Consider the following 24,047-nt stretch of genomic DNA (forward strand, 5'->3'; position numbering starts at 1 on the left):
TAAACGGAGAAAGAAAATAAATGCAACAAAAGACGAGGGAAAATGAAGCGAGGTTGAAACTAACTTAAAAGACAGCCTACTGTTCCAACCAGACCTACTACTGAGAGTCTGGACCCCATGACACGCACAAACTTAAAGACCGGGTAAACCAAATTCAGTATTTTTCTTCTTATCATATTAATTAGGCCTTAAATGTGTCCCTCAAAACATGTAAAAAATATTTTTCCCATTCATCATTTCCTTGAGGAGCTAGGCCTCAGAGAATGTTCTGTGTGCAGGTTTAAAATGGGCGGGTCTACATCGAGGACCGCGTTACGTAAAGCGGTCTTACTCACATAAACCCGCCCCCTGCTGCCCTCTAGGTATAAATACATTAACCGCGCACTAGCATTCTGTGGTTTCACCCGTCTATGGTTTTACCGCTCACGAGTCTGATTTGAATTGTCAGTTTGCAGCTAGCTTGCCCGTTGGACCTCTCCGGTGATGGGCGTGGTTTCCTGGCCTGCAGCGCACACGCCCCCACCGTCCTGAGCCAGGGATTACTGCTCATTTTTCATCAACTTTGAAGCATAATTTTATATACTTCGCGATTTTTTTAGTCCTTCAAATTTGGCAGGGTGGTTAATAATATATTTTCCTGTGGTATTATAAACTCAAAACCCATAATTATTTTTGGTTTACCCGGTCTTTAAACACGCAATAAACACGCCTGCCGTTTATTGCATGTTGCACGTTTGTGCGTGTCGTGGGGTCAAGTAGCTATTTTAATGTTTTGCGTTATCATTAATAAGCACATTTTTAAATTTAAAACATGATCATTGCACACCGGGTTTATATTTTTTTACTTTTGTTGGTAGGACCACGAGTCTCATGCAGGCCTTTATTAATCTGTAACCTATATGTTTAGAAACATATAGGACAGTGTGGCCCTGTCTTCCATCTCCTCTCCCTCTCCCACTGTCAACCAAAGAGCACCATCACCTGTACTGTCAATCATCTCGGCCCCATTCATTGTGACCCACCCCCATTCAGAACTTGTAGTTGTGCATTTTTGACGCGTCAAATCACCGGAAGTGTATCGGTAAAGAGATTTACTTTTTAATTTGGAGTTAGTATATTCAATTGCAGCAAAATAACCTATAAATATATGATACATAGTGTTGGAGCACAATGTTGTTTTATAGGTGAATAACCCTTTAAGCACAAGCCCTTTTATTTGGAAATGTTTTATTTTGAAATGTTCAATTCCAGCTAGGTGAAGCACTTGAAACCCCTAAATTTTTGGGTGCACCTAAATTTTGTCCTGGTGCACCTAAAAAGAAAAGTTAGGCGCACCAGTGCAACCAATGCAAAAAGTTAGTCTGGAGCCCTGCTTGGTTGACATGCATGCAGGACCACTTAAGGATGGTACGTCGGGAACAGTACTTAAATAATGCAGAAAAAACGTTGGTGAGAGAAACGTGGTTTATAAAATAAATAAATAAATGAGATACCGCCAGACTGCATAAACAAATGGATGTTATGTGAGATTAAACCTCAGTCACCCTGGGCGCATGTTTCTGTGCCAACAGACAATGAGAATCAGGGTCTCCTGTTCCTTCAAGACACGGCATGGCTCACCTCACTCGATGTATCAGACATTCAGGTCAAGTGGTGACGTGGTACCAAGGAAACAGAAAAGGCTGAGACTAGTTGAAGTATGGCACAGAGCTCCACACAGGCAGAGATGATACAGACCATGAGTTGTTCAGACCCTGGCCTCCCCAACTGCAATGTTCAGACAGAGTTAGTAATGGCCCCAACACACAATATTCTCCCCCTTGAAAGAAAGGAAGGGCCTGCTAAACTAACTGGAGAATGCCGGGCATAACTCAGTTTTTACCTATGGCCGACATCCCTGTGGAAATGAACAAAAGCGCCAATGCTTTTATCCTGTTCCCAGGTAGCTAGATCGCTAAAGGCTGATTCTCAGTAGGTGAGACATCCTTTGAAAACAAATCCATGGAAACAATTCACAGAGTTATGCTTTGGTCAGCACAACTCATACAATTATTTTCCTATCGTATTTCTCCCTGAAAAAACGGTGTTTAGAAGTAGTCATGCAGAGGAAGTAAACAAACCATATATATATATATTGGTTTACACTCCAGTCTGCCTCAATATCACTCAATGCTGATTCACTGACAGAAAGTAAGATTGGCGATTGGATTGTATATTTTGTGGTTCAAAACAACAGCAACTGTCTGTCTGGATTTAAAATGTTTCTGGACAATTATTTATGTCTGCAACACAAAAGGCGTGCTTCTCTTCGCCGATCACTGGACAAATCGAGTGAGCAAAGAGAGCACGGCTTGTATGTTTATCTCTGCGATATCCTAACAAACAATCCTAACTAACCCTTACAAAATAAAAGGAGAAACGCAGCAGCCTTATCCTTCAACAAAAGCCGATCCTATGCACAGTCCACCAATATAGACGACACACACACACAACACAACCACACCACAACACACACAACAGCGGCCACGCCAATCGACTGCTGTGTTTTTTTCTTCTCTGTCCCCCTGCCTGGCCGCTATCCAGGGTTGGAGAAGATGTTGAATAGAACGGAGAAAGAAAGCAGCACACCCACATCGCTCCCCTGTTTGCCTTTGAAGCCACATAATGAAGCTGATGCCTTGAAGTTTTAATGGAAGCCACAATTTCCCATCCCCTTCTTCCTCCTGGTCCTGCAGTACTCACACTGCTCTCCTCGCTTCTCTCCACGCCGGTGCGGCGAGGAGAGCAGTGGTCTCCTTTAATCTTCTTGATGCCGGCCGTGGGAGGGCGTTCTCATGCATTTAAATGGGCCAATCCCGCGGACACGTATGACGGAGCGGGTATCGACGGCGGGCCCCGCAGGTGAGGCCGGGGCTGCGATATTTCACCGGCTAACCAGGACGGCATGCTAAAGCACGGCCCCCTCTCTGTCCTTCTGTCTCATATCTCTGCGCAGGCCATCCGTCAGGCGGAGCGGGTCAATAACGGCGCCAGGGAGAGTCTTTTCTCCCCCCTCTACCCCTAACCCCCCCCCCCCCCCCCGACACACACACACACACACACACACACACACACACACACACACACACACACACACACACATACACACACACACAAGCGCACACACAAACAGACAAAGTACCCCCGCTCTGCCTATTATCAGTGTAGAAAGACACCTGTCAGTGTTGTCTTGCTAATTAATTCCTCTTCCTCTCCGGGTGATTTGTATCTGTCAGGTAGAGGGCAGCCCGTCGAAACAATTTTCGGAGCCATTATGAATGGTTCTGACGGGACGATTGAGAGGCAAGGTTAAACAGGACCTCAATCGCCTCACGTACTGGGGGAGACTAAAGGATGCTAGGGGATGTGTGGGTGTTTGTTTATGCGTGTGTTGGGGGGGGGGGAGGGGGAGTTGTTATGCATATGCTTGCTGGATTCCTGTGTGGGTGGGCGAATTGGTGTCCGTTCAGAGCATATTGGACATTATATGGTGTGTGTGTGTGTGTGTGTGTGTGTGTGTGTGTGTGTGTGTGTGTGTGTGTGTGTGTGTGTGTGTGTGTGTGTGTGTGTGTGTGTGTGTGTGTGTGTGTGTGTGTGTGTGTGTGTGTCCACTGCTGCCGCCGGTGCGTAGGTCAATCCCACTTCTTGAATCCTGATCCATCACTTATCTCTGTGGGCGGAATCGTAGCAGGAGTCTAAGCCAATCAGAGTTTAGAGTGGGGCAGCCTCACAAACCGCCTGCATCAACACCTACATAGCAACCGGAGAGTCAAAACTATTATCCCTAATGACCGGCCCCTATGATATTCTTATAATTATGGTTTATAGGTTGAAAGAGATCACAGTGTGACCCCTGGAGGGACAACTCCCTTATAATGCTAGCCTTTCACAGTCCGGAAGCGCTACAATACACATTAGCTCAGCTAGCAAATAATAATAATCATATTGGTAATATAAATCAACGCCAAGGTAGTAGTGCACCCTTTGTACATTACGGTACTGTTACCACCACCATTTCTGCTTTGTTGCAGTCTAGTATTTAGTCATGTTAGTGTTATTATATACGGTTACAGAAACTATACAAATATTGTGTGATGATTACAGATAACTTCTCAACGTGATTGAGTTTCAACACAAAACAAGGATCAGTTTATGGCAGCATTCTAATTGTTTTCATTGCAATGCCAATTTTACAACAATGATCGCTCAGTGCTCACACACAGTTGACAGAGGCTGCATAGATATGGTCTCACTTCATGAAGAGAACTCATTATAATCTAGGTAAACAACTCCCGGCAATATATTGACCCATGTCTCTCTTCTATGTATTGTGTGTATAATTACCATAATCATGTCTTATTTCTGCTTGTGGTCTCCCGTTAGGTTGAATTACATAACGAGTTTCTTCTCGGTCCAGAACAGACCTAATGTTTTTCTCTCTGCTCTTTTATCTGCCCAACAACTAAAGATCAGGGATAGACGTTAAGCTCACCCTCACGTTGCTCCTGATTCACTAAACTGATTAGTGCTACATCGTCACTTTTAAGTGCAAGAAGCTATTGAGGCCAGAGCTTGAATCCTGAAAGTACTATTCGCCAACATAACCATCTGATGCAGTGTATATGTTAATGATCTAACAGCAAATTATCTTTGTCAGGGCTTTTATTTTTAAGTCCCTTTCTTGAAACTCCATCCTAACATCTGCTGGCTAATTTACAAAGATTGCTCTTTTGTGTTTTTTTTCTGCACATTCACTGTGTTTTCCAGTCTGTATTTTACTATAGGCAGCTTTTTCTTCCTGAGTCTGCTGGCCATGCAGATGTATGCAATGTTGTTTAGTTACTGCCATATGGTGTCCTTGGCTGAGACAGCCTTTGCTCACCAAGTCTTTGTGACAAGCCTCAACTAGCGCTCAACCAGTGCTCAACTTTGCATGTATCAATGCATGCTATTTCTTTATGCTTTTTCAACAGCTCTAAATGATAGACGGCTGCTGACTTATAGAAGGAGGAAAAGGTGATGAAATAATCAAGTCATCTACAAATTTAATTAGTAAAAGGAGGTAATCAGTAAGATAATCTGTTCCAAATGATGTGACCTGAGTCTCTGGGATTTTAATGGCATCAGTATCCATCCTTTCTGTTCATTTGTAAATCTTCAGACAGAAGTCAGACAATAGTTTATAGAATAAGTTACAACATCTGTGATCATGTCCTTCCACCTCTCTCGCATGCAATCTTTCTCACGCGCAGTGCCATCCAAAAATGACTTCACCGAGTGTAATTCTGCATTGTGCAAGGTATTCTTTCCTTGTACGATGCAGAGTGATGCAGAGTGAATACTGCATGAAAGTGAATACTCCACTGGCATAAGTACATACTCCACTTAATAATAATAACTGGTCCAGTGGAGTTTTCACTCCACTGGACCAGTTATTAAACAGAATTGCACATAATCTGTTTCACGCGTTTGGCTTCCAAAAAGCTACGATCAAATGAGCAAGTGGATATGCACAAGCCCGCTCCTTCGGTTGCACAGCTTGTGTGGATTAACCAAAAATATCTTTGGTTTAACCAAGGGGGGATGCTTGAAAATGAATGATAGTGCAGTGTCTGCACTGGTCACTTTGGTAAATAACATACAGGCTTGTTATCTCTGTGAGCCGGGAAACACTCTCTACATCAGCCACTTCCTCATTAAACTGAGGCTCGAGGCAATGCACTGAGACAGCCGAACAGAGAGAGAGAGAGAGAGAGAGAGAGAGAGAGAGAGAGAGAGAGAGAGAGAGAGAGAGAGAGAGAGAGAGAGAGAGAGAGAGAGAGAGAGAGAGAGAGAGAGAGAACTCAGAGATGTGAGTCGAAAGGAATGGCAGAGAGAGTGAAACTTAGAGAAACACGAGGGGGGGAATGCTAATAACAGTCAGAATGATTTGCAGGCATTGATCGAGCACCAGGGGTCGTGGGGAGGGTGGACTCGTTGGCGCGCACACACACATTTACATAGCCGTTTGAGGCGGGCAGACATAGAAGTTGTTATCAAAGAGAGAGGAGGCTTCACAGAGTTGGGCGGAGAATATAGAAAGAGAGGGGGGGAGACAGAGAGAGGGGGAGGGAGGGATGGAGGGAGAGAGGGGGAAGGAGGAAGGGATGGAGGGAGAGTACAATGAGAGAGAGAGAAAGAGGGAGGGAGGAAGGAAGAGAGAGAGAGGGGATGGAAGGGGGAAGAGAGAGAGAGGGGATGGAGGAGGGAAGAGAGAGAGAGAGAGACCCCTCCTTCAATCACTGGCTAGCACTTGTGTTAGCATTAGCGTTAGCGCTAGCAGCAGCAGCAGCTGTGGGCCCGGTCGGAAGGAGGAGCACAGTGGGGTGTTTTCCTGCTGAGTGTATCGGCCGCTCCTCCTCTCCTGCCAGCTGTTCCATGGCTCTTGGCACAGTAAGTAGCCAACGAGCTGCCGAGGAGTCTCCAGATCTGGGACCACCGCACGGAGAAAACCAACACTGACACCATGGCAACCTCCCGTACCACCAGCTCTCAACTCGGCCTCACCTCCCTCCTGCTTTTTAGATTTATGGTTTTAAATAATGCAAGGCACAATTCAGTCTCTCTCTCTCTCTCTCTCTCTCTCTCTCTCTCTTTCTCTCTTCCCTCCTTCCATTCTCTCTCTCTCTCTCTCTCTCTCTCTCTCTCTCTCTCTCTCTCTCTCTCTCTCTCTCTCTCTCTCCCTCTCTTCCTGCCTTCCATTCTCTCTCTCTCTCTCTCTCTCTCTCTCTCTCTCTCTCTCGCTCTCTCTCTCTCTCGGTCAGCTGGCCTCGTTGGCTGATGAGCGGCAGGTGTTCCCCATTACCAATCAATGAGCAGCTGCTTCTTGATTATACTCAGTGTCCAAATCACAACCTGGCTTTGGGTCTGCGAATAAAATAGAAAGAACCAGCCTGATATATTGATCACTGAACCTCCCCATTCCTCTCCTAACATATGTGGCTTAGCCAACAGGAATGCGTCGAGGTCTGGGCGGGCTCATCCCGCCCAGTGATTGATCAAAACACATGAACAATTTTACACCCTGAACAATGACTGCAGAGGGGTGTTCCACAAAGCCGGTTTTATCACTTACCCAGCTAAGTTAACCCAGGGTTAGCGGCAACCCTAGGTTTTCCGTTCCAAAATGACCACGGCATGTAAGTTGCTATGGAAACATATGCTCTCAATCAAACCTGGTCGGAGCAGGTTTTGCGCAGGTTAAGTTTGGAAGATAACCCGGTTTTGCTCAGAGTAGGCTATTTAAACCCACGTTTATCGCAGCTTTTACGTGTTCGCCTGTTGATATCGGAGCGCAAATAATTTGTGCAATTCACAGAGAGATTAATTAGACCACGGCTCGACATATTGTCCTTTCCGGATGACTTTTTGCTGGAGAGATATAGTTTTTCACGTGATTCTTTGATATATTTAAATAGCCTTCTCCAACCCTACATTGCAAATGTTACCAATCGTGGATCTGCCCTCAGTTCACTACAAACAATTTGCATAGCTTTCCGTTTTTTTGCGACGGGTAGCTTTTTGTACAGTGTAGGAGATGCTGAGCACATAGGCAAAGCTACCGTCTGCCGCTCCGTGCGTCTGTCTTGCGCTGAAGCGGTTGTTGCGTAACTTCATGGAGTTTCACCAACTTGCAGGTCAGCATTATCTACTTTAAGTGTTCCCAAATGGCTCCGAAATTATCCTTGTTGACTTTTCATCTGGGTGTTATATTTCAGGATTTCCTAATGTAATTGGGTGCATTGATGGCACACATCCAATGTGAGCAATACATTTCAACAGGGTGCGTTGCATTATGAACATATCATAGACCTCATATAATTGTTGTGCTTGTGCAAGATAGCTCAAAGTTTGTATTTGATCGCAGGGCAATTCGATGGGGATCTCCTAGGAGATCGAGGGTATCAATGCCTCCCGACGCTCATCACCCCGTACCCTAATCCCGCTCCTGGACCACAGACAACATTTAACCTGGCACACAGCAGAACCCGCGTTAAGATTGAAAATACATTCTGGATATTGAAGTCCAGATTCCAATGCCTACGTGGACTAAGAGTTTGTCCGGAACGGGCATGCGATGTAATTGTTGCATGCGCCGTCCTCCACAATATAGCCACTCTGCGCAAAGAGATGCCTCCCCACTTTACCCGTTCCTCGAGGAGGAACACATTCGCAAATGTTTGTAAGGGCTGACAAAGGATGCGAGACCACATTTGCAGAAATCATTTAAATAAAAATAAATAAAATAAACACTTTTCTTCCATCATTTTTATTCTTTAGTTGCTGAGGGAGGAAAAAGAATAATTAGTACCTTGATCGGTAAAATATGCGGCCCGTTTCGCCATTTTGATCAGGATTTCCATGATCCATACATCACGTCTTTATAGGTTTGCCGTGAACGCGCACAACCCTGTGTTAACCAACCCCGTGTTGATTGAACTAATTCATAACCGGTGCTGTGGAACCGACAGCTCTGGGTTAGTCGGCACAGGATCGGACAACCTAGAGTTCAGCGTTAACTCTGTGTTTGTTAAACCTCCGTTCTTGGAACACCCCTCTGGCTATCTGGTCTTATGAACGCGATCACACACATGTGTGCACACACACACACACACACACACACACACACACACACACACACACACACACACACACACATGTGCACACACACACACACACACACACACACACACACACACACACACACACACACTTTTGTGTTATTGTGGTGCAAGATTCAGGTTTTGTTGCAACACAATACAGTGTTGCAACAAAGCACAGTTCATAAATGCGTTGTGTACGCACTACAATCACAAGCGGGCTAAGTGAGCATCAAGTTCACTCTGAATTGACTCGACCCTGAGTCAACTTGATACAAATAAGTGCAAGTAAAGTGTGTCTCAACAGCCAATTACTGGGAATGAAAAAAAAAAAAAAAGGTCAACCATAAGGTTACGTCAGCATTTTTGCTATGGTAAAAATAAATAAAATAAATGCAAAACTTCAATGTTGTCGGTTAATCTAAGGAAGAAAAAATTAATGAATAAACCAAACAGTGTGTATTTCTGTGTGTGTTGGCCCCGTTCCTGGGCTTGTGTGTGTGTGTGTGTGTGTGTGTGTGTGTGTGTGTGTGCTTGTCCTCGTGAGTCACACCAGGGTATCGATCCCGGTGCCCTTTGGTCATTAGCGTTGGAACGGGGACAGTCCATCAGCCGCTCTCTAGATTAAAATAAAGGACCCTTCGACCACAGCCCAGGTTAAAAGTTAATGGCTGCTCACCAAAAAGTCCAGGGGTCTCTACACTGGAGAGGGGGGTCTTAATCATTAAAGCTCTGTCTTACACACACACAGATGGCTGTGCACGCACACTCACACACTCACGCACATGCACACACACACACACACACACACACACACACACACACACACGCAAACACGAAAAGACACACAAACACAAACTGAAACGCAAACGTATAAAACAAAGTTACCCACATTCACCCCATTATAGAGTGCACTTTGCGAATGCTAGCAAATGGAGGCCAATCAGGAAGTATTGATTTTTTTTCGACCACTAATTGCAGGCTTTCATCCCAGAGAGTTGGTTTCGGGGCCTTGAAGGATCAAAGGCATAATGTGAATTGGCCATCCTAATGCCATGATAAGTCATGTTGTAATTTGTTTGGCCCTTTCAATGCCCGATTGACCAGGGAGCCAGCATCCATTTTCAGTTGGACATATTCACATGTAATATAAAGTGGCAGTGGCTTTTGTCAGCCTCATGTTTTTGCAAAGTTTATTCAGTCCACGAGATGCATTCATAGATTTCATGTGGTATGGAGAACATTAATAATAGATGAAAGATTTGGATGTTGTTAGAGAAAATAACACGTAGACATGCACCCTGCACATCTGGCAGACCACCAGCTGCTTGAACGTCACATCGGTTTATACTGGAGGCCTTTTTAATTACATTTCATTCCTAACTGAAATCAAATTGGAAAAGCTTTGTTTTGACTGCTACATATGTATACATTATCTTGGATTTCCTTTGGTTTCACTTTCGCTTACTCAAAATACATATTGCGGAGTACATCATATCTATTAATGAACCTCTGGAACAACAATCGAGATACCTATGCTTGTGCAACGCAGCATAATTTACCTTGACTTCAGCAGATATAATATATTTAGCTGATATTGATATCATAGGACATATGGCTCTGAGGTTTGAGGTTGTATAATAATAATACGGTTGTTATATTAAACTGTTCTCGGACCAGGGTATATTTTGTCCAAAGGGCTTCAGTTAAATGTGTGTGTGTGTGTGTGTGTGTGTGTGTGTGTGTGTGTGTGTGCGTGTGTGCATGTGCGTGCATGCGTGCGCGTGTGTGTGAGTACTTTCCCTTACCCCGGCCAAGAGCAAGTGAAATAATGACGAATGCAACCGAGCAACAGGAAGTCAAGTCGGCGGAAGTTCCAGATGAAATCCACGCCACCGAGCGTAGCGTCGCAGCCGCTTATCGTAACCTTGGAGTGGGCTTGTCCAGGCATCTTTGTTTGGGTTTCTCCTGTGTGTGTGTGCGTGTGTGTGTGTGTGTGTGTGTGCCTCTCATTATCTACCTCAGTATGATATCATAAGCCTGTAAATCATCCAGTGAATGAGTGAATACAAAATCAGTTCTGCCTTTGCTCCCTTCCATCCAGACGCTGAGCGTGAGGAGCACAAAGCTATTGCTCCAGTGGAGGCAGAGCGCTCACCTCCGCTATGGCCCAGATAAGAATTATAGCTCCTGTGGAATATCTAAACAGACCCATTTCTCACAGAGGCCAAGGTCTGCAGTTTATTTGGATGGCAAATCAGAGTCCTCCACCCCCCCCCCCCGATGCCAAAGGACAACAATGCGTTGAAATGTTCCCTCCTGTGACCCCACGCGGCGGCCACCGCAGAGCTCATTTGCCACCATCAACCGCTCCCTCTCTTTAGCACCCCTCCCTAGCACTTCCTAGGGCTTTTGTTTACTCTCTCGCTCTCTTTCTCTCTCTCTATCTCTCTCTCTCTCTCTCGCTCCATCTCTCTCTTCCTCTCGCTCTCGCTCTCTTCCTCTCTCTTCCTCTCCCCCCCCCCCCCCCCTCTCTCTCACTGTCAACAAAGTCACACCGATCATGCGACGTACGAGTCGTCGACCCGGGAGCTAGCACACCCCCACGGCTGAGAAAACAAGTCTCAGGTCTGGTGATTCATGGGCTGGCGGGGAGGAGGCAAAGCGTGATCTTAATTAGACACATCTGTGGGAGCACCGCGGGAGCCCGCGCAGTCTTATGGAGTGGAGTATGAAAGGGGAACCTCAAATGCCACCAGAAATGTGTCTTCAGGTGCGTGCAGCCAGAGAAATACCCCCTCCCCCCACCCCTCCCCCACCCCCGCCCGCTGCCCCTTTTTATTTGAGACTTTTTCTCTTTCACCCGGCTTTCACCGGAGCCCCCCGCAAGGCGGCCGCGTCTGCCCTGCTGCTCGTGAAAGAAGCGGCAGCTCTCCTTTCTAAGAGAGCCCCGCCGCAGCCGTAGGCTGCGATCCAGATGAAACTGGGAGAGAGGAGGTTTGAAAGAAAAGTGCAAGGTCTAGCGCTCTCGCTCTCTCTCTCTTGCTCTCTCTCTTGCTCTCTCTCTCTCTCTCTCTCTCTCTCTCTCTCTTCCTTCCTTCCTTCTCTTTCTCCTCCTGTTTCCCCAGCTGCTAGCACTGAATGAAGGTGAGGGGGGGGGGGGGGGCCCTGCTGGCGTCTCCCACCCAGCCCGCCTCACTCCTTCCTGGGGAGAGCTAACAGCAGCGTCAGGCTGACTCCTTCCCCGGCTACCTTTCAAATCTGCAGCGCCACACTGATTCTTGTGTACAGCATTAGTTTGTATGGTGAATGAGTATATGTGTCTGTGTGTGTCTGTGTGTGTATGTGCAATGTGACTCCCAAAAATGGCGATGTACTGTCACATTTTGCATTCTGCCGTGCCATCACCTTGAATAATTGAAGGGATCAGGAAAATATATCAGCAATCAGTCATGCATTATAGTGACACAATAGTGGCTTCAGCTCCATAACGTGTGCGTTTGTGTGTGTGCGTGTGTGTATATGTGTGTGTATATGTCTGGGTTTATTTAGGGTGCTGTAGTAAATGGGTGGGTGATTTAAGTGTTTACAAGAGCTCCCTTACAGTCTCTACAGCTACATGGCTTAGCGTTAATCTATATCGATATATTTTATCGTCTGCGCCATGTTTTTTGGGGGAAGAAGCAGCGCGGTGATTGAATAAAGCTAGGTTTACCCCCCTTTCCCTGCTGCTCTCACGCTTTGAGGCACTTTACTTTTTACATCTTCCATACGTGCTGGAAGAGCCCTAGAAACTGCCTTGTCAGCCGTTTGTGGGTGTCGGACAAGATATGTGTGTCCCCTCAAGATTGCTTGGCTGTCTCCTCTTGTAATACATTGTCTGTTTAGATTCAAGGTATATGCGCGTAGAGGCACACACACAACCCGGTCGGCGCTGTGTGTTTACTTGTGAGCGAGGTACAGACGTCCGCTTGGTTCAGGCTCCGTGAATGTGCTGTTCCACCCCGGGATGGCGGGGCCGGCCGGCCTGGTGGCACACACACACTTTGTGTCGTGTCCTTTGAGGAGAAGTGGGCTGACCTTAAGTGAAGCTAATTGGCTGCACTGCGTCTGAGCACTAAAAGCTAAAAGCTACAGCACTCGGGAGTGCTTTCTGCTGATTATCTTCTATTAGTTTCAAATTAGTCGGGTATAATCGGCTGCCACTGGTACGCACATCAGTCCTGGAAATGTCACGTCAACGGCCATCAGGGGAAACATTAGGAGTGGTGCCAGGGGCAGACTTAGAGGAGAGAGTCGCGGTTTTGGAGAAGACAAAATAAAGACGTGCAAATGTTGCATGTCGATTCGAGTTTTGAACATTTAGTTGAGCAAAGTGTACGAACTGAACTACTCTTTGCTAAACTACGACTACAGCAAGTTTATTTGACTGGTACAGTGCCAAATGAACGTGTTGTTTAGAAACTAGTCGAGCACGTTCTGCAGATAAGATGTGTTGCCTGGCAACACTTGACTTGGCTAGTCCACAGTTGAGCATCAGTCAGTTGAGTATCAGTTTGAGTTTCCACCTTGTCTTGGTTTAGTGGCGGTTGACACTCACTTGATGTGTCAATGTTGTGTAAGTTCACACTCAATAAGTTTATGAAGAACATAATCACATATATTCAATTTAGTGTTATCCCAAACATGTCAAGTAAATATCTACCATCCATCTTCAGATTGTGGACCACCTGTGGACCATCCAGGTTACGGTCTACCTGTGGTCTTGCTCTGTGCAGTGCCGCGGTTCACCCTTCAACATACTCAAACTTCAACACACAAGTCTTTTTTTCAAGATATATCCTATTTTCGACATGCACTACTCACCATATTCCATGTATCACTATTCGTGGAAATGATATGGGTTTTATGTGAAAACGGCATAGCTATGACCCAACTAGATGTGCTGTATCTGCTCGTCACCTAGTAACCCCACGTAACTTCCTGTTTGAGTGTCATCTCGCCCCTCTTGTAGAGGAGGTGTCACTAATCTGAGTATCTGAGTACAAGAGACACACGCACACACACACACGCACGCACACACACACACACACACACACACACACACACACACACACACACACACATACACACACACACACACACACACACACACACACACACACACACACACACACACACACACACGCACACATGCACATGCAAATGTGTGCACACACAAACACATACACACACACACACAGACATAAGCACGCACACTTTCACACACACATTCACACACTGCTTCCCTAATTACTTGCGCTCACACTGTGTCTTGCACTCTATCACCCCCCCCCCCTCCTTCCCCATCTCATATTTTTCTCCACTCTTCAGTTCTCTACCCCTTTCAAGTTTGAAATGAGAGTTGAAGGAAAGGTTGCGGTGTGATAGAGGATTTATTGGAGATAATTATGTTGACAATCCAGGCATAACGACCAAAAAAAGTGGGATCGGAATCGGAGAGGTGCCGGTGCTGCCGCAGCAAGCTGACGGAGCCAGGGAGGTGGAATGTTTCTCGCACAGCTCATGAGCGTCGCGTAATTGAGTGTAATTCCACGCGGAGCGTACTCATCCGACTTTGCAGAGTCCTGAGGAAAATGAAATTAAATGAGAATAAATTATAATGATAAATTATAGAATATATATATATATATATATGTGTGTGTGTGTGTGTGCTCTGCATGCATCTTTGTTTTGCATGCATTATTTCTGTTATGCGTGATGTGTCCTAATTATGTGTGTGTATGTGTGCCTGCCTAAAGTGGTAAGGTAGCTCTACGATAATGTGCGTGTGGACATGTATGTGAGCGATATAATACAGAGGGTATTTCTTTGGTAGTTGTCTGTTTCACACTTAGAGAGGTAGACAGCTTTTCAAAAAGCTGCCCTTTCCAACACTGTTCATTGAACAGTTGACCTATGTGGCTAACAATACAATTCCCTCCATTCTTCATTTCTCGTCCTGACAGCTGGAAACTGGGGACTATGAACTCCTGCCTGTGTGGGCTGAAATGACTTTCACACTTCCTTCCTGGTGGTCACTGCTCTGTTCTTGCCTCTCCTTCCCTCAGCCTGACTCGATCCCTTTGTCACCACTCCTCACCTCTCCTTCCTCCCACTCCTATCCTCAACTACTCTCCTTCCCCATCTCCTCCTTTTTCCATTTTTCCTCACTCACCTGTGACACCCGTCCTTTCCTCCCCCCTCTCTCATATCCCCTTCCTGCTCTGCTCTCTTCATCTACCGCCTACTCCTGTTTCGTTTAGACCCTCGGCTCTTCATCTCTCTCCCTTCTCTCCCATCTCCTCTATTCCCCTTGAGTCGTCTCTCCTTTTTCTCCTCTTTCTCCTCCCCTCCTCTCCTCTCCCCTCCTTTCTTCTCTCCTCTCCCCTTCCCCTCCTCTCTCCTCTCCTCTCCCCCTCTCCCCTCCTCTCCTCTCTCCCCTTTCTTCTCTCCTCTCCCCTTCCCCTCCTCTCTCCTCTCCTCTCCTCCTCTCCCCTCCTCTCCTCTCTCCCCTTTCCCCTCTCTCTTCTCCTTTTCTCTTTTCTCATCTCTCCTCTGCCGGTCCTCTGGTTGTTCTTATAGAAATTACCAGGTTATCAGTCTTGGGAGCAGCCCGTATCTGTCTTTAACTTTAACTTTATTTAATTTTATCAGTGTGTCCTTTGGAGTAATACTTCCATCATCCATTCTACGGTGAGCCCCTCCACCCTGATACTTCCCTCTACAACCCAACCTTTGTGTTTGGTCCTGGATCTGTTTTTCTTTTTTTTTTAACAAAAATCCAATTGCATTTGTTGTCACCTTGATCTTGTTGCCATGCGCACACACACACACACACACACACACACAAACACGCTCACATAGCCATCAACCCCACTTCTAACCATATCTTGGTAAAACATCTTCATTTTGGCTCTGCCATTTGTTGCCTGAGAATAACTCTGTATAGTTTCATTTAGAGTGGTGTTGGACCACATCGTGGCTCACTTGTCAGTTGGTATTAGAAAGATGGTTCACCTCAAGCACTGAACGTAGACCGTTACCCTGTTTGTTTGTGTGTGTATGTGTTTGTAAGTGTGTCTGCGTGCGTGTGTGCGTGTGTGTGCGCGTGTGTGTGTGTGTTAGACATTAGTGGGCCTGCCAGCGCAGCTATAGCAGACACATCTTTATAATAACTTTGCTGGCAAAAGCAATCTGAGCACGACAGTGAAATATCGTTTCTCTGAAAATCATATCTGGACCGGGGACGAATGAGGCAGCTGTTTCAATTCAAAGTACCCAGGCTTATCACGTCTAAATATGTTTCCTCTAACCGGTGGTGCATCAAACATCTGATTCCCCCCCCCCCCCCCCCCCCACACACACACACTCCTCACTGGTTTCACATGGTTCTCAGGCCTTCTTTCACCTGGTTCTCGGGGCCTGGTTTCACCTGGTTCTCTTGGAATGGTTTAACCTGGTTCTCTGGGCCTGGTTTTACCTGATTATCTGGACCTGGTTTCACCTGGTTCTCTGGGCTTCACCTGGTTCTCTGGGCCTGGTTTCACCTGGTTATCTGGGCCTCACCTGGCCTGGTTTCATCTGGTTCTCTGGGCCTGACCTGGTTCTCTGGGCCTCACCTGGTTTTCAGGACTGCTTTCACCTGGTTCTCTGGGCCTGCTTTCACCTGGTTCTCTGGGCCTGGTTTCACCTGGTTATCTGGGCCTCACCTGGTTCTCTGGGCCTCACCTGTTCTCAGGCCTACTTTCACCTGGTTCTCTGGACCTCACCTGGTTCTCTGGGCCTGGTTTCATCTAGTTCTCTGGGCCTGACCTGGTTCTCTGGGCCTGGTTTCATCTGTTCTCTGGGCTTCACCTGGTTCTCTGGACCTGGTTACACCTGGTTCTCTGGGCCTCACCTGGTTCTCTGGACCTGGTTTCACCTGGTTCTCTGGACCTGGTTAAACCTGGTTATCTGGGCCTCACCTGGTTCTCTGGGCCTGGTTTCATCTGGTTCTCTGGGCATCGTTTCACCTGTTTCCCGGGGCCTGGTTTCACCTGGTTCTGGGGCCTGGTTCTCTGGGCCTGGTTTCACCTGGTTCTGGGGCCTGGTTCTGTGGGCCTGGTTTCACCTGGTTCTGGGGCCTGGTTCTGTGGGCCTGGTTTCACCTGGTTCTGGGGCCTGGTTCTGTGGGCCTGGTTTCACCTGGTTCTGGGGCCTGGTTCTGTGGGCCTGGTTTCACCTGGTTCTGGCGCCTGGTTCTCTGGGATAATTATTATTATCATTATTAATTATATAATAATTAATAATATTATCATTATTTTTGTAATTATTAATTAAATGTGAAATATTATGGTTTAGAGAGGAGCCACGAGCACTAATACACACTCATCTTAAGTAAAGACTATAATTATGTTTCTGTTAAGAATCTATAAGTCGGTGCAGGCATCTGTTCCTAGTCTTTAGCCACCATGGGATTTAAACAAGTTACAATTGTATGGGGATTTAGGTTAAGTAGATTGCTATTCATGTTGCAGTGCTGAGATAATGCCGGAGTCATAGCTTGATAGTCATTCCCAAGGCTATTATTGGGCAGTATTTTAACATTAACTGCATCAGTCCATCTTTTAAGAGCTTTTATACATATTCAGTAAGAAGGGAAATAACTTGCAACAGACCTATAAAGCAGTCTTAACTTTTATGACATAAAAGTATGAATCCTCAAAGAGGATACAGACTGTGAAGAAGCTACTAGTGGGTACATAAAAGCCCTTCATTTTTATTAAATGGTTGTTTAATAAAAAGGAGAGTTATTTAATTTGCAGAAAGGTGCGGTTAGAACTTTGCTTTTATGATTGGCAAATACAAAAAGTTTGATTATGGGCTTTTGTTTTTGTAGTTAGAAATATAATTATAATGTTACATCCATTGACACATTCTGCAGCTAGCATGTCTGTTTGTGATTATCAGTCACCTGAAGCGTTAACTACCTTGGGATACTTGGAGTGAATGATGATTGAATAATTGAAGGGCCTGACATAGCAGCAAAACAGTCAATGCAGTGTTTCTGTGTCCACAATGTATGTAGTGTAACATTAAAAAGGACAACCCCATCCTCCCTAGCTAAATTGATCTAATGGGGCCCAGAAAGAGCTGTTGGGCATGCACGGCTTTCAGTCAGCAAAAATCATAGACTATAGGCCTAACCAAGCCGTTTGCATCTGACTTGAAAATGACCACATTCCTCATCATTTGTCTGATCGCATTGGCTGTCAATGAAAAATGCATACGCTAACTCAAATGGATTGCGGTCGTCCAAGTCTGTCTATAAACCAAGGGGCTTTTCTGCATTGAGCGCACAAAGACACAGTTGTGTTGTGTTTGTTGAAATGTGTGGCACGGTGGGGGGAGAGTATTTGAATGCGGGAGCAAGTGTCACGTTGGGTGGATTCATCCTCTGCCAGCATTGTGTGGTGTCTCCCACAGTGTGTGTGATCCAAGTGAAATATGAAAGTAGTTAACATTTGTTATACCATTTCCCTGCTCCATATTTCACAGAGTCCTATGAATCACATTTTGCACGGTGATTGATTATTATTTACACTTCTGCCCACTTGCATCTTCATGGGAGAACTTTCAGCGTTTTACCACCTCACCCCTCCCTCCTCCCCCATCGCACCACCCACGGTCTGGGAGGAAAACTTTGTGATGTATGCCCTTTCTTCTCCTCCAGGATTGATTGCATCTCAGCTGCTGACTCGCTTTAAAATGCTGTGTGCTGCGTACCTCGTGATCTTAATTAAACTGAGGTCTTTTTATTTATTTTGCCAGAGTAGAGGCTTTCCCTCTCTGCCTTTTTATCTCTCTTCTCTTTCTCCCTCATTCCCTATCTCTCTCTGTATTTCTCTCTCTTCTCTCTTTCTCCCTCTCTCTCCTCCTCTCACTACTTCTCTCTCTCTCTCTCTCTCTCTCTCGTTTTCTCTCCCCTCTCTTCCTCTCTTTCTCTCTCTTCTCTCTTTCTCCCTCTCTCCTTCTCTCACTTATTCTCCCACCTTCTCTCTCTCTCTCTCTCTCTCTCTCTCTCTCTCTCTCTCTCTCTCTCTCGCTCTCTCTCTCTTTCTAATGACATGTACCAAGAGAGACACACACAAACACACACACAAACAAACACAAACTCCCCCTGTGTGTCAGTTGGTTGGTTTGTGGCCATTTTGTTGTGTGCGTGGGAGTGCAGGCGGTCGCCTCCATGGGTGGGGGGATGAAACAGGAGGATAATTTCATTCTGCCCATCTCCTTTCCTTTTAAACATTTGTTTGGCAAACGACAAACCAACCACATACACAAAAACACACACACACACACACGTGCACACACCCACAAATGCATAGTCACAACTAATCGTTAAATGCTATGTTACAATGTTAAATGCTTTTTTATGGGTCTCCACATGAAATGGGCAAAGCTCTCATTCTGGAGTCTGGATTCTGGGAAGAGGAAATAAAGTCATTTAATCCCAGAGTTCTGGTTTGTCCTTATTCCCGATACTGCTTCCCACAAAACTCGTTCTGTATGATAAATGATCAGTAAAGGCACAAATTTGTCTTTTTTTTAGACATAACTCATTTTGTTGTAACTAATGCAGTACATGTTCGGAGCGGGCCGAGTGCATGGCCTCCAGTACTGCTGCTTGCTGCTTTTTCCAGAACTCTACCCAAACAACCTCACCTCAACAACCTCACACTACATACGTACAGACGTCCTTGGGCACTCAGCAATACACACACCAAGCTTGGAGTCCATCGGATGAACAGTTGTTGAGGACAAACATATGTCCATACATACAAACATACAGAGTAATTTTATTATAGTTGATATATTTAATATATTTAGATATATTTCAAACCTAGTCATTAACGTGGGGGCAGCATGTGACTCAGGTGGTAGAGCGGTTGTCTGGTAACCGGAAGGTTGCTAGTTTGATTGTCGAATGTCTGCATGAATGGGTGAATGTTAGGCAACATTGTAAAGTGCTTTGAGTGGCCACTGGTTAGAAAAGCGCTATATAAATGCAGTCCATTTACCATTTAATGTCCATATTTCGGTGTTGACACAATGCTATCAATTTAGGTTATGATCTGACTCCACTTGATCTCTGATCAGTCTTACCCAGTCCGCTGCGACCTCCATGTTTGAAATCAAGGTAACATCTTGACAACACCAGTCCAGTCACTGCCTCACAACCTCATCCGCCGTCTCTCCTTGTCTCCTTGTCTCTCTCCAGTTCCAGCCAACATCTACAAGGTGTCGGAAGACATCACGGTGAACGAGGGCAGCAATGTGACGCTCAGCTGCCTGGCGTCCGGAAGGCCTGACCCCGCCATCACCTGGCGACTGCTCAACCCCTCAGGTGAGGCTGCCGACGGGCAGGGCTGTGCTCGCCGATCGGGGCCCCCTCTGCCGTGGAGCCTTTTCCAAAGGGCTCCAAAAAGAGCCTTTTTCACAGAGGCATTGTCCTTAAAAACAAGAGCTTTCAGGCTTTGTTGATTCGGCCGAGGAAGGGTGTGTGGTGCCAACCCTTAATCTCGGCAGGTGACCGGGGTACCCATGGCAGCCAATAAGAGGTGAAGCAAACAATTGCATGTGTGTTTAACCTACAGGGAGAGTCATCCAAGGCAAACCCATCTACCAGGGCTGTTTGTTTGGCTCTCCTTTTCCATTTGCGGGAGATTCAATTCGATTTTATTGTCCTCCGGAGAGGGAACGAATTGCCATAGCTGGATCACACAGAACATGAATTAAACAGCGAACGCAGAGAACGTGTTGTACAGACACACGCACAACACACACACACGAGACGTCCACTAGCCATCTAGTGATGGGTGGTGATGGCAGAGAGTTACAGAGCTCCCCATAGCAACCCACGTAGTGTATGTAACTGAGGTAAAGCCCCTCAACATTAGGTATGTATAACTCAGAGGAAAGGGGAGCAAAAGCGAAATATGTTTGTTGGATTTAATCTTGGATGTCAGCGGGGGATTGAACATGTGCCGGACGGCTGATAAGTGCCGAGTGTGACGGATGGAAACGCTCCGACAGACACCGCTCCGGCCCTGATAACATCCGGGCTCTGATTGAAAGTCGTTCTTCTTCAGTGTCTCTATCAATTAATGTGACCCCCTTATCAGATCTCCAAAACTGTTTCTCCAACTAAATCCGCCCGCCACACATGGCAGCCCAATAAACCTGATATGCAGGTGCTTCTGTGTTTTCGTTTCGCTCTTCTTTCCTTTTACCTTTTTGCTTGTTGATTCTAAACGGAGTCGGTTTGAACAGCCTAATCCCGTCCACCACTTTGAATCCGTCCTTGTTGCTTTTGTTTTCTTTCTTTTTTCTTGTTCGCCTCCCGGCGCGAGTCACAGTGTTCTGTGTCCTTTTTTTGTAACAACAAGAACCAACATCAAACACAACCAATGGGGCTATTTAGTCAAATCAGAAAAATAATTCAAGGTATTCAGCTTACATGTGCCCCGGGGGGACAGATGTAAGCTGAATACTTTAAATTAATTTTCTGATTTTACTAAATAGCCCCACAGCTCCTCCTTCTTCCAGGGTTTCTCAACGGGGGCGGTAGCGCCGCCTGGGGGGCATTCGTAGAACCTAGGGGGGCGCTGGGAACGAACACGGGGGTGTCACAACTTCGCTTGTGTAGTGGTCATAATTTTGAACTTTTTAAACTTTCATGGTTTTCAAATATTTTCGGTGCAAAAATAGGATAACTGAAATAAAAAGCCTATCTTCATATGGGTTTCTAACCCTTCTATCGTCTCATCTACTTTTTACTTTATGCTCAGTACCGTCGTGATCGCTATAGTAACGCCGATAAACAAATCCACCTCATCGCAGTAGTGTGGTGCTTTCCAAAACTATTTCGCCCTCCCCTGACTTCCACTGGTTGGTTTGCGGGACATGCAAGTGAGCGGTGGATGGGGCATTACACTAAGCAACATGAATCTCATCCATATTACATGGGGGGGCGGGGGTTTGTGCGTGTGTGTGTTTAGTGCGTGTGTGTGCGTGTGTGTGTGTGCGCTTGCAGGCCTGCAAGTGTGTGTGTGTGTGTATGCCTGATGCCTGTGGGGAGGCGGTCACCAGGCACCAGGTTTGTGAGTCTTCTGGACCGTAGTTATTTCCTTCCTACTCCCGCTTGTTTCTCAGGTGTCCAATCCCCCAGAATGCATTGTCGAAGCCGGGGCGTGGGGGGGGGGGGTGCATGCGGGACTGCTGAGAGAGATAATGATGTCTGGCAGCCCGCAGACTTACCCCCCCCTCACTCACACACATGCACACGCGTAGACACACACACACGCTCCACGCTTGAGCAACCTGACATTCTTTTTGTGCGCTAGCTAGCTGGTAGTTAGTTAGCAGCAGCTAGCCTCCGCTCTTCTTCAGCTGTTCTCAGAAATAAAACAAGCTCGCATGAGTATCCATTTTTACATGGATATCACAAGGACGCTCGCAGACAGGGCAAAGGTCAACTTGCTACATGCACGCGCATACCAGCGCACACATGCACACTCACACAGCCCCCCCCCCCCCACACACACACACACACACACACACAGACACACACACAGAAACACACATTTGAGTTAGTACACAACTCGTCTGACACTGAATTACAGTCATTTGAAGCTAAACCTCTCAGCTAGCTTCAAATGGGGTTTGAAATGCCAACAGTGAGCCATCCATCGCAACCAGAGAGCCAGGAACAGGAATAACTTGTAGTAGTAGTTCAAATACTAGCAATGTCACTTTCATTGTGAGGGATTTTATTCTGGAGACCAATAGAAGGAGTTGCCTTTTTAACGAAAAATAAGAGAGAATATTTAAATAGATTTACTGTGCTACTTTAAGAATATCTGCAAAACAATGAGAAACAACCCTGTGTCTTTTTGGGGTTGTTCGTGAAAATAATAAGTTAAAGTATAAAGTAGTGTATCTTTATTTATAGATATGCGATAGATATGTAGTGTCCTTGTGTGTGTTTGTGTATGTGTGTTTACATACAGTATGCATACAGTAAATACACACACACACACACACACACACACACACACAGTAGATACGCTTGGCATCTGCTTCAGAGAATGGCACTGTGCATAACAATAGTGCTAAAATGAACAGAAGCATATCCGTAGAAGGACTTTCAAGACATAATGGATGGGGAGATGCTATCCAGCAGTTGCTGTAAAGACTCCACTTCATCATTTCATGTTTTTCATGTTTCATTGCTGAAAAGTGTCATTTGTATTTTCGTCCTGAACGAAAGACAGAGAAGCATATTTCCTCTGAAGGCGAGCATTTGTCTTCACGTAGCTATATCCTGCCTTTCCATCACATAACTTGACTTCAATTTAGTAAAAAATGTCCAAATAGGACAGGACCATTAAAAAGTAGTCAAGCCTGAGAAGCAACAAGCCACAGCAACAGTGCTGAACAGATCATCATTTGTGTTGCCATTGTCCATTTAGTACATTTTGTTCGTTTTAATGAGAAAGAAAAGCAAAACTCTGTTTTGTACGGTTTATACGGTTGTTTGTGTGTTTGTGTGTGTGTGTGTGTGTGTGTTTGTGTGTGTGTGATGATAGATTTAATAAAATGATGATAAAATGAATATATATATACATATATATAATATATATATATATGTATATATATTCAATTAACCTAAATAACGGCACTATCTGCCAGTCCTAGAAGTTTGCAATGAAAACAAGATGAATGTCCGCCAATGCGGATTGGTTTATTTAACAAAGTTGTAAACAATCTTTGTGCATTTTTATTATGAATAGGAAAAGCTAATGCTAATGTAGCTTTACAGTCTTAAACAATATTACAATAATCCCAGCCCCTCTACATGTTACCTTATAATAATTATAAATATAATAATCAATTCAACATTTCAAAGACTCTTACTCTTTACTCTTTACATAAGAACAATGATATACATATATTTATATTGGTTGTATATATAAACACAATATATGCTAACACATATATATATATATATATATATTTATTTATTTATTTATTTATGTTTATACATGTAGTGCCTATAGGCGGGAGAGGGGCGGAAGGGAGAGGCTAAGCCAGATAGAAAACACAACAGAAAAGGTGGGTTTTGAGTCCAGTTTTGGCTCCCGCAGGTATTTTCCTGATTTACTTGAAGGGATCTGTGACCTGCCCATCTCCCCTCAAAGGGTATCTGTGGTTTGTCACCTATGGCACCATGTTCCATCATTACATCGTCTCAACAGACTCATAGTGTGGCATTATATGGGTGCC

The 24,047-nt window shown here is 45.4% G+C and overlaps 1 protein-coding gene across 1 annotated transcript in view; it reads left to right on the forward strand.

Annotated features, from left to right (window-relative positions):
- The window catches only part of lsamp (limbic system associated membrane protein), a gene marked incomplete at its 5' end in the record, with an annotated part of 143,740 nt that overhangs the window by 94,093 nt on the left and 25,600 nt on the right, over window positions 1-24,047 (forward strand). The window contains one exon of the mRNA XM_084466325.1: window positions 19,981-20,106. Coding sequence (XP_084322451.1) covers window positions 19,981-20,106 — 126 coding nt within the window. The remainder of the gene's footprint in view (window positions 1-19,980; window positions 20,107-24,047) is intronic.

The sequence above is a fragment of the Micromesistius poutassou genome (genome assembly GCF_964030765.1).
Source record: "Micromesistius poutassou genome assembly, chromosome: 4".
Classification (NCBI taxonomy): Eukaryota; Metazoa; Chordata; class Actinopteri; order Gadiformes; family Gadidae; genus Micromesistius; species Micromesistius poutassou.